The following is a 12,182-nucleotide window of genomic DNA, read 5'->3' as shown; positions in this document are numbered from 1 at the left end:
ATATATGCGTGACTGTGTGTGTTTGTGTATGTGCGTGAATATATATATATATATATATATATATATATGTGTGTGTGTGTATGTGTGAATGTATGTTTGTGAATGCATGCATGTGTGTGCATGGCCGTATGTGTGTGTATATACATATATAAATATATATACTGTATATATCATGTGTGTGTGTATATGCGTGTGTAAATATATATATATATATATATATATCATGTGTGTGTGTATATATATATGTAAAGATACTTTTAGTTATGTTTCCCTCTTACATACTGTACCTTTCACAATAAGCTTAGCTGAAGTTTGTATCCCTTCTGATTTGAAAGACACTAGCCCTGCGTCTTCTAGTTTCAGAGAGGTGAGTGTAAGTCCATGTTTCTTGCCCTTAACAGAAATTTTACAGGTGTCTGATTGCTTAAATTTCACACCATCTTTAGTCCATGACCCCTCTACATCCTCATGAGACAGCTCAAGCTCAAACGAGGCGGCGTCTTTCTCATGGATTTCAACCTCTCTCAGTCCCTTCACAAGCTTCACCTGTCGCACTAAGAAGGAAAATAGTATTATTAACAATGTTTTCATTGCATTGTGTTTAAAGGGACATTAAACAGTAAATACATATAAGATAATGTATTAAGTGTAAAGTTTTAATATTTATGAAGTACTTTAGTTTTTATATAACCTAGGTTTCACTTATCTAATCTCTTCTGCTGAGGACAATGAGGAATATTTAAATCATAGTTTAAGTCCCTTTAACATTGCTATTTCCCATACAACCTGTATTTACACACTTCCCTAATGCTTGTGACTACGTGCACAACTCATCTCTATTGTAGGACAATAATGAATTAGCATAGAAACAGGAACATTATTGAAAATAATAAAACAAAAGAAATGACTCTAACAACCTACTTTCTACAGTAAGCTTTGCCTGAGTCTTGTCATCCAGAGTCTCACAGCCATACAATCCACGGTCAGCAAAAGTGGCATTTTTCACTATAAGACCGTGTTTGGTTCCTTCTGATTTAATCTCCAGGTTCTGTGAGGGTTGCAGGACAATACCATTTTTCATCCACTTGACCTCTTTGGAAGGCTTAGACAGTTCTGCTTCAAGATGGACGTCCTGACGTTCCTCCACGGTTACAGGTTCTAGCTTCTTCTTAAATAGTACTGGTGCCTCTAACAAATACATCATGAAGTATTTAATAAAAGAGAAGATTTCTGCAAACGTCATTATACTTGTTTTAAAGGGACAGAAAATCAAAGGTAAAGTTTAATAATAATGTCTGAAATTTAAAAAAAAAATCAATTTACTTATATTGTTGAATTTAGATCTTTATTTTGGTTTTCTTAATTGACAATTAGCTCCTTTCCAAGACATAGGTAGGTTCAAAAACATGTGGGTTTTGAGCATAATATGGCAGCAGTGATTGCAACAATGAAGTTGATCACAATCCTTTTAAATAAATGTATCTAATGATTTTTCTACAAAATTCATCATTAAACTCTACTGGGATTTGGCTGATAGGATTCTATCAGCCAATCGGAATTAAGGTAGGAAAATTCTGATTGGCTGATTGAATCAGCCAATCAGATTCAAGTTCAATCCGATTGGCTGATCCAATCAGCCAATCAGATTGAGCTCGCATTCTATTGGCTGTTCCAATCAGCCAATAGAATGCAAGCTCAATCTGATTGGCTGATCCAATCAGCCAATCGGATTGAGCTTGAATCTGATTGGCTGATTCAATCAGCCAATCAGAATTTTCCTACCTTAATTCCGATTGGCTGATAGAATCCTATCAGCCAATCGGAATTCGAGGGACGCCATCTTGGATGACGTCCCTTAAAGGAGCCTTCATTCGTCGGGAGTTCATCGTGGAGGAAGGATGTTCCGCGTCGGCGGGATGAAGATGGATCCGGAAGAAAGAAGATTGAAGATGCCGCTTGATAGAAGACTTCAGCCGGATGATGGACCTCTTCAGCCCCCGCTTGGATGAAGACTTCAGCCGGATGATGGACCTCTTCAGCCCCCACTTGGATGAAGACATCGCCCAGATTGGATGAAGACTTCGGACCCTCTTCTGGACGGATCGGTGATACCCGGCGTGGTGAAGACAAGGTAGGAAGATCTTCAGGGGGGTAGTGTTAGGTTTATTTAAGGGGGGTTTGGGTTAGATTAGGGGTATGTGGGTGGTGGGTTGTAATGTTGGGTGTGGGTGGTGGGTTGTAATGTTGGGGGGGGTATTGTATGGGTTTTTTTACAGGCAAAAGAGCAGAATTCTTTGGGGCATGCCCCACAAAAGGCCCTTTTAAGGGCTGGTAAGGTAAAAGAGCTTTACAATTTTTATTGTAGAATAGGGTAGGGCATTTTTTTATTTTGGGGGGCTTTGTTATTTTTTTAGGGGGCTTAGAGTAGGTGTAATTAGTTTAAAATTCTTGTAATCTTTTTTTATTTTTTGTAATTTAGTGTTTGTTTTTTTTGTAATTTAGTTTAGTTGATTTAATTGTAGATAATTGTAGGCAGTTTATTTAATTAATTTATTGATATTTTAGTGTTAGGTTTAATTGTAACTTAGGTTAGGATTTATTTTACAGGTAATTTTGTATTTATTTTAACTAGGTAGCTATTAAATAGTTATTAACTATTTAATAGCTATTGTACCTGGTTAAAATAAATACAAAGTTGCCTGTAAAATAAATATTAATCCTAAAAGAGCTGCAATATAATTATTATTTATATTGTAGCTATATTAGGGTTTATTTTACAGGTAAGTATTTAGCTTTAAATAGGATTAATTTATTTAATAAGATTTATTTTATTTCGTTAGATTTAAATTAAATTTAACTTAGGGGGGTGTTAGGGTTAGGCTTAGCTTTAGGGGTTAATACATTTATTAGAGTAGCGGTGAGGTCCGGTCGGCAGATTAGGGGTTAATAATTGTAGGTAGGTAGCGGCGACGTTGGGGGGGGGCAGATTAGGGGTTAATAAATATAATATAGGGGTCGGCGGGGGTTAGGGGCAGCAGATTAGGGGTTCATAGGGATAACGTAGGTTGCGGCGGTGTACGGAGCGGCAGATTAGGGGTTAATTGTACAATGCAGGTGTCAGCGATAGCGGGGGCGGCAGATTAGGGGTTAATAAGTGTAAGGTTAGGGGTGTTTAAACTCGGGGTACATGTTAGGGTGTTAGGTGCAGACTTAGGAAGTGTTTCCCCATAGGAAACAATGGGGCTGCGTTAGGAGCTGAACGCTGCTTTTTTGCAGGTGTTAGGTCTTTTTTCAGCTCAAACTGCCCCATTGTTTCCTATGGGGGAATCGTGCACGAGCACGTTTTTGAAGCTGGCCGCGTCCGTAAGCACCGCTGGTATTGAGAGTTGCAGTGGCGGTAAATTATGCTATACGCTCCCTTTTTGGAGCCTAACGCAGCCCTTCTGTGAACTCTAAATACCAGCGTTGTTTAAAAGGTGCGGGGGGGAAAAATACACGCGTAGCTAACGCACCCCTTTGGCCGCAGAACTCTAAATCTAGCCGAAAGTCTTAAAAGCTTCTGATACTCATTTTTGGTGGTTTCACATATGCCATACAAAGTGTTGCTAGAATGACCAAAAAGATGTCAGTGCAACTTCTTGGTCTTGTAAGTACAACTATATAATAACAAGCTAAGCTACACATTGCTGAATGGTGTAAGCATTTTCTTTGTGTAAATGAGCAAATAATTGTACAGTACAAGCAATTGGTTAAAAACTCTTTTTAATTTTGGTTTGTTCAAAGGTTAACATTCTGGGTCTGTTTATATTCTGCAGGCAAATTATGGCATATACTGTAATTTTCACCCATCAAGCAAAGCATACACAGCCTTACTCATCCTGTGTACAGAATGGTATAAGCCATTGTGGAAGAAAATATTAAAGGGCTATATTGCACTATTGCTTGCCTATATTTGTATGTTTAACCTTTAAAAAAAGCCAAAAAAAATAATTAAAATCATGTTCAGATTGGCAAATCCTGAGCTGAACACAGCTATGCACATATGCCGCCCCTTATTGGCTCAGTAGTTGTGTTCGGCTCTGGACCAATATTCCACTGCTACACCAGAGCTCACTGAAAATATGTGTTTAACTCCTTTGCAAGGTTGAACATCTATATAAAGTTAAGCAATATAGCAATAAATAAGTACCGTGTAAATAAGTGCCACTAAAATAAGGTGTGTATATTCTATGCACTCGACGGAATATAGGACTGCTCTTCAATTTTTGCAGGGCTGCTTTTTATTCCCAGTCCGGCCCTGTTTACAACCCAAAAATTCTCTTTCACCTAGATTTAGAGTTTTGCGTTAGAAGGGGTGCGTTAGCTACGCGTGTTTTTTCCCCCCGCACCTTTTAAACAACGCTGGTATTTAGAGTTCTCTGAAGGGCTGCGTTAGGCTCCAAAAAGGGAGCGTAAAGCATAATTTACCGCCACTGCAACTCTAAATACCAGCGTTGCTTACGGACGCGGCCAGCTTCAAAAACATGCTCGTGCACGATATCCCCATAGGAAACAATGGGGCAGTTTGAGCTGAAAAAAAACCTAACACCTGCAAAAAAGCAGCGTTCAGCTCCTAACGCAGCCCCATTGTTTCCTATGGGGAAACACTTCCTAAGTCTGCACCTAACACCCTAACATGAACCCCGAGTCTAAACACCCCTAACCTTACACTTATTAACCCCTAATCTGCCGCCCCCACTATCGCTGACCCCTGCATATTATTATTAAGCCCTAATCTGCCGCTCCGTACACCGCCGTAACCTACATTATAGCTATGTACCCCTAATCTGCTGCCCCTAACATCGCCGACCCCTATATTATATTTATTAACCCCTAATCTGCCCCCCCCAACGTCGCCGCTACCTCACTACACTTATTAACCCCTAATCTGCCGACCGGACCTCGCTGCCACTGTAATAAATGTATTAACCCCTAAAGCTAAGTCTAACCCTAACACTAACACCCCCCTAAGTTAAATTTAATTTAAATCTAACGAAATAAAATAAATCTTATTAAATAAATGAATCCTATTTAAAGCTAAATACTTACCTGTAAAATAAACCCTAATATAGCTACAATATAAATAATAATTATATTGTAGCTATTTTAGCATTTATATTTATTTTACAGGCAACTTTGTATTTATTTTAACCAGGTACAATAGCTATTAAATAGTTAATAACTATTTAATAGCTACCTAGTTAAAATAATTACAAAATTACCTGTAAAATAAATCCTAACCTAAGTTACAATTAAACCTAACACTACACTATCAATAAATTAATTAACTAAACTATCTACAATTATCTACAATTAAATCAACTAAACTAAATTACAAAAACAAACAAACACTAAATTACAAAAAATTAAAAAAGTTACAAGAATTTTAAACTAATTACACCTACTCTAAGCCCCCTAAAAAAAAACAAAGCCCCCCAAAATAAAAAAATGCCCTACCCTATTCTAAAATAAAAGGTTAACAGCTCTTTTACCTTACCAGCCCTTAACACTAAGCCCCTGAAGATCTCCCTACCTTATCTTCACCACGCCGGGTATCACCGATCCATCCAGAAGAGGGTCCGAAGTCTTCATCCTATCCGGCAAGAAGAGGTCCAGAAGGGACTCCAAAGTCTTCATCCTATCCGGCAAGAAGAGGACATCCAGACCGGTAGACGTGTTCATCCAGGCGGCGTCTTCTATCTTCATCCATCCGGCGCGGAGCGGGACCATCTTGAAGCAGCCGACACGGATCCATCCTCTTCTTCTGGCGACTCCCGATGAATGAAGGTTCCTTTAAGTGACGTCATCCAAGATGGCGTCCCTCGAATTCCAATTGGCTGATAGGATTCTATCAGCCAATCGGAATTAAGGTAGGAAAAATCTGATTGGCTGATTGAATCAGCCAATCAGATTCAAGTTCAATCCGATTGGCTGATCCAATCAGCCAATCAGATTGAGCTCGCATTCTATTGGCTGTTCCGATCAGCCAATAGAATGCAAGCTCAATCTGATTGGCTGATCCAATCAGCCAATCGGATTGAACTTGAATCTGATTGGCTGATTCAATCAGCCAATCAGATTTTTCCTACCTTAATTCCGATTGGCTGATAGAATCCTATCAGCCAATCGGAATTCGAGGGACACCATCTTGGATGACGTCACTTAAAGGAACCTTCATTTGTCGGGAGTCGCGGGAAGAAGAGGATGGATCCGCGTCGGCTGCTTCAAGATGGTCCCGCTCCGCGCAGGATGGATGAAGATAAAAGACACCGTCTGAATGAACATGTCTACCGGTCCGGATGTCCTCTTCTTGCCGGATAGGGAGATCTTCAGGGGCTTAGTGTTAGGTTTTTTAAGGGGTGTTTGGGTTAGATTAGGGGTATGTGGGTGGTGGGTTGTAATGTTGGGGGGGTATTGTATGTTTTTTTTAAATGCAAAAGAGCTGATTTCTTTGGGGCATGCCCCGCAAAAGGCCCTTTTAAGGGCTGGTAAGTGGTAAGGTAAAAGAGCTGTTAACTTTTTATTTTAGAATAGGGTAGGGCATTTTCTTATTTTGGGAGGCTTTGTTATTTTTTTAGGGGGCTTAGAGTAGGTGTAATTAGTTTAAAATTCTTGTAATCTTTTTTTATTTTTTTGTAATTTAGTGTTTGTTTTTTTTGTAATTTAGTTTAGTTGATTTAATTGTAGATAATTGTAGATAGTTTAGTTAATTAATGTATTGATAATGTAGTGTTAGGTTTAATTGTAACTTAGGTTAGGATTTATTTTACATGTAATTTTGTAATTATTTTAACTAGGTAGCTATTAAATAGTTATTAACTATTTAATAGCTATTGTACCTAGTTAAAATAAATACAAAGTTGCCTGTAAAATAAATATAAATGCTAAAATAGCTACAATATAATTATTATTTATATTGTAGCTATATTAGGGTTTATTTTACAGGTAAGTATTTAGCTTTAAATAGGATTAATTTATTTAATAAGATTTATTTTATTTCGTTAGATTTAAATTAAATTTAACTTAGGGGGGTGTTAGTGTTAGGGCTAGACTTAGCTTTAGGGGTTAATACATTTATTAGAGTAGCGGAGAGGTCCGGTCGGCAGATTAGGGGATAATAAGTGTAGGTAAGGTAGCGGCAACGTTGGGGGGGGCAGATTAGGGGTTAATAAATATGTAGGTGTCGGCGATGTTAGGGGCAGCAGATTAGGGGTACATAGGGATAATGTAGGTTGCGGCGGTGTGCGGTCAGCAGATTAGGAGTTAAAAAATTTGATTAGAGTGGCGGCGATGTGGGGGGACCTCGGTTTAGGGGTACATAGGTAGTTTATGGGTGTTAGTGTACTTTAGAGCACAGTAGTTAAGAGCTTTATGAACCGGCGTTAGTCCATAAAGCTCTTAACTCCTGACTTTTTTCTGTGGCTGGAGTCTTGTCGTTAGAGTTCTAACGCTCACTTCAGCCAAGACTCTAATCAAACTTGATTAAAAAAAAAGGAAATAGGATTTTTTTTTACAGTTGTATCCTCATGAAAGAAACATTTTGGGTTTCATGTCCCTTTAAACATTATGCAGTTATACAAAACTATAAAGTCGCCGCTACTGTCTTTTATAGCATATTTATATAACGAAAAATAAAACATGCAAAAAAAGCTGTTTCAGTATATACATATATATTTGATTACTGCCATCGATGCGCAACTTACCCCCTTTACTGGTGCTGAAGTTCAGAACAGGGCTCCCACAGGGCTCCCATAGGAGTCTATGGAAGCGCTTCCTAGCAATGTGAACGTGGCACGATTTACTTGTAATACCAGCGCACATTATCGTGCGCTGGTATAACAAAGTTGAGCTCTAATATCTCTTTCATGAAAGCTAAATATAGAGCTCCACTTGTAATCTAGCCCATAGTATTATATTGAACAATAGGATGCATATAAAGGATTCATTGTATAAACATGTATTGACATTGCTCCTATCGTTTTAATAGGAAGCTTTTTTTGTCTTTATTAGTAAGGTAGATCGCAGACATGATGTAGATGTAGGCGTTCTGTGGCAGTTTGCTGGGCATGGGAGTATCCTGCATTTTACTTGGGAAATATCGCTAGTAGTGCGATACATTCCAAGCGCTGCCCTGCAGGTAAGGTACAGGTTTCAGCCATATTTGTCTCGCACCTTTTCAGTGTGAGGAATTTAGTTTAGGTTACAAGTGTATAATCTGAAGTCTTCCTACACAGAAACCTCTTTTTTTTTCTGCAAACGCACTGACTGTGTTGTGTAGGGACACTTCATACTCAGTTCCCCTCCCCCCTTCGCTAATATTGCAGACTTTTGCTAAAGCTGCGATCCCTATTAATTCCTATGGGAGACACGTCGCAAACTTATTGGCACAGTGAAGGTCAGACCACTTTTTTGGAATATATCAAAAGACCGACCTCAAACTTGGTGCACCCAAACAGGCTGTTTATCGTCTGTCTGTCGCTGTTTCGAATATTTGGGCCTCAGACAGAGGATACCATTTTAAAAAGAGTTTCCAATTTACTTCTATTATCAAATTTGCTTTGTTCCCATGATATTCTGTGTTGAAGAGGAACCTAGGTAGGCATCTGGCGCACACTACATGGCAGGAAATAGTGCTGCCATATAGTGCTCTAGCATATAGATAACATTCTTGCAAAACTTCTGCAATACAGTTCACCAGAAATGGACCGCCTCCTAAGTATAAATCCCTGCTTTCAACAAACGACACCAAGAGAATGAAGAAAATTTGATAATAGAAGTAAATTAGAAAGTTATTTAGAATCGCATGCTCCATCTGAATTGTGAAATAATTTTTTTGTATTTCATGTCCCTTTAAAGGGACATAAAAGACACTCCTGTGCATGAGCTTGACTAACAGGTTAGCTAGTGCACAAGATAATCAGCTCCCATATAGGCTCTGAGATAGGCATCAGATGTGTATGTGTCATTTGTTAAATGCCTATCACAATTACTTTACAATAGTATGTTGGGTTGTACAGACCAAGCATAGTATTGATTGTATGTCCCTTTAATACATCAGATGATAAAGTACTGATTACTTTATAGCCTTCTTACCTTTGACCTTGAGTGTTGCCTTGGTCTGCACTCCCTCTGACTCTGCCATAATCTCAGCAGCATCCAGCAAGGTGAGGTCACTGATTGCTAAACTGTGGGTTAATCCTTTCTTACTGATCCTATATTTCTTGCTATTTTCAATCTTAGCCCCATTTTGATACCAAGTCACATGGGCATCATCCAAAGAAATTGTGCATTTAAATGTGGCTTCTCCTCCTTCTTCTACAACAATGTTGTTGAGTTCTCCAGTAAACTTTACTACTCGTGGGGCTAGAAGAAAATACAAACAATAAACAAAGTTGATTTATTTAATGACTCTTTAAAGTAAACTAATATAATATCACCTTGCAGAAACACAACTTTTTTTCTGATATGTAAGCAAAAAGGGACATGGAAGTCAAAATAAAACTGTCATGATTCAAATAGAGTATAAAACTTTCTAGTTTACTGTTACTTTCAATGAAAGCATTGAGGGCATACTAACGTAGGCTCAGGAGTGTGCACAAGCACACACAGCTCTACCTTCACTTACTGCTATAGCATAACTTCATATAATGTTTGGATGTCTCCTATACAATTTCAGCTTGTGTTCAGTCTTATATAACTAGTTCTTAAACTGTGCTTCTAGTTATACAGCTTGCCTTAGAGTTTTACCATAGAGTGAATGAAGCTACTACAGTCTAGAACTCCCTCTAAAGGTTGTTTTAATAACATTATTACGTTATTACCAGAGCCTATTTTAGTATGCCATTGTGGAAAGAGGCCAAGTCAAACCATCCTTTTTCATAATACTTTAATTAAATATGTTATTGTAAAACAGTTTTAGAATCAGTTACCCTTATGCACTGGAGGAAACTGCATACTTTACACATGTTGATGGTGACAGTCATACCCCAGTAATGTTGATGGTGACAGTCATACCCCAGTAAACAGTGCTATTTTGTGTTTCAATTAAGCATATACTTTGTGTATTTGGGTGTTTATGTGTATGTGTTGTGCGCATATGTGTGTATTTGTGTGTTTATGTGTATGTGTTGTACGCATGCTTTGTGTATGTATGTGTATGTGTGTATTTGTGTGTGTGTGTATGTGTGTGTATTTGTGTGTGTATTTCTGTTGTGTTTATGTGTATGTTTTGTGTCCATGCTTTGTGTATGTGTGTGTGTGTATGTGTGTATTTGAGTGTGTCTGTATGTGTATGTGTGTGAGTGTGTGTGTATTTGAGTTGTGTTTATGTGTATGTGTTGTGTGCATGCTTTGTGTATGTATGTGTGTGTGTGTGTGTATTTGTGTTGTGTTTATGTGTATGTGTTGTGTGCATGCTTTGTGTATGTATGTGTGTATTTGTGTGCTTATGTGTTTATGTGTAAGTTTGTTTTGCATGCTTGGTGTATGTGTGTATTTGTGTGTATCTATGTGTGTGTGTGTATGTGTTTTTGTATGTGTGTGTGTGTATTTGTGTGTATGTGTTGTGCACGTTTTGTGTATTTGTGGGGGTGTTTATGTTTTACATGTATAGTTTATGTATTTGTGGGTTTATGTTTACGTGTTGTGCATATGTTTTGTGTAGTTGTGTGTGTGTACACTGTGCCTCACAGTAAAATACTCTCCTTTTATATAGCTGGCACACATACCTATAATAAATGTGTTATAACATACAACCATTCCTCCATAAAAATCAAATACTGCTCCATATTATTAACAAGTAATAAATATGCCCATGTTATATATAATTATTTGGCATTTCTGTGTGTACCTTTGGTAGTAATCTGACCGATGGTTTTGTCATCTCTGGACTCACAGGAATATTCCCCTTCATCTTCTGCCTTAAGCCCAGTAATCGTCAGGATGCGTTTTGTTCCTTCAGCTTTGATGTGGAAGCGCTTGCTGGGCTTCAGTTCGGTTCCATTCCTACGCCAGAGGACATCTCCCCTTGAGTGACCCAGCTCACAGGTAAGTGTGATGCTCCCGCCGATTTCCCCAGTTACTGGCTCCAGCTTCTGCATGAACTTCTGAGGGATTGCTAGATACATATTGATGTAGAGAAACAGTGATACCATGTTAGCCAGAAGATTGAATAAAAATGTAAAACAGAAGCAGAGGAGATACCATTTAAAGGGACATTAAACACTAAATAAATGCTAGATAGAATGATGCATTCACAGAAAGGATTAATCTGAGAATAACATGTAGATGTATTTTTTAAAGTTTTATTAGCTGTTTAAATATTGATAAACTAAGTGTAAAGTTAAAGAGGCCCATTTATCAAGCTCCGAAAGGAGCTTGAGGGCCCGTGTTTCTGGCGAGCCTGCAGGCTTGCCAGAAACAGCAGTTATGAAGCAGAGGTCCGAAGACCGCTGCTCCATAACCCTGTCCGCCTTCTCTGAGCAGCGGACAGACATCGCCGGAATTCAACCCGATTGAGTACGTTCGGGTTGATTGACACCCCCCTGCTGGCAGCCAATTGGCCGCGAGTCTGCAGAAGGCGGCGTTGCACCAGCAGCTCACAAGAGCTGCTGGTGCAATGCTGAATATGGAGAGCGTATTGCTCTCCGCATTCAGCGAGGTCTGGCGGACCTGATCCACACTGTTGGATCAGGTCCGCCAAACCTTTGATAAATAGGCCTCTTACTGTCTATAAAACAATGGAAGCTGCCATGTTGTAACTTAGGTTACCTTCTCTGCTGTGGCCAATTAGGGACAGTTATAAATAGGTAACTAGAGTATGCAGCCAATGGCTGTGTGGAATATAACAGTGTTCTGCACTTCCATTTCTAACAGAAACTGAAAAGCTCACAATTTCAGAATAGAATTACAGGAAAGATGACAAAATAAATAATGAAAATATATTGCAGATTGAGGGGGACACACTGCCTGATGAAAGGGACCAAAGTGTACTGAAGGCTCCCGTCTGTTTTTCCCAGACAAAAATCTGTGCAGTGAACGTTTATTTGTAATTTCCGTTTATTTTATTTTATGAAAACCTATATGAATCATTTCCCAAAAGATCACAAATATATGGATTGTAAACTTGAGTAATTAAAAAATCC

The 12,182-nt window shown here is 38.6% G+C and overlaps 1 protein-coding gene across 1 annotated transcript in view; it reads right to left on the bottom strand.

Annotated features, from left to right (window-relative positions):
- OBSCN (obscurin, cytoskeletal calmodulin and titin-interacting RhoGEF) overlaps positions 1–12,182 on the bottom strand; it is a 937,038-nt gene that overhangs the window by 762,708 nt on the left and 162,148 nt on the right. The window contains 4 exon segments of the mRNA XM_053713767.1: positions 288–554; positions 922–1,188; positions 9,133–9,402; positions 10,889–11,155. Of these exon segments, the coding sequence (XP_053569742.1) occupies positions 288–554; positions 922–1,188; positions 9,133–9,402; positions 10,889–11,155 (1,071 nt within the window).

This window comes from Bombina bombina, chromosome 5, assembly GCF_027579735.1.
Source record: "Bombina bombina isolate aBomBom1 chromosome 5, aBomBom1.pri, whole genome shotgun sequence".
Lineage (NCBI taxonomy): Eukaryota > Metazoa > Chordata > Amphibia > Anura > Bombinatoridae > Bombina > Bombina bombina.
This window is presented reverse-complemented; position numbering and strand designations above follow the sequence as displayed.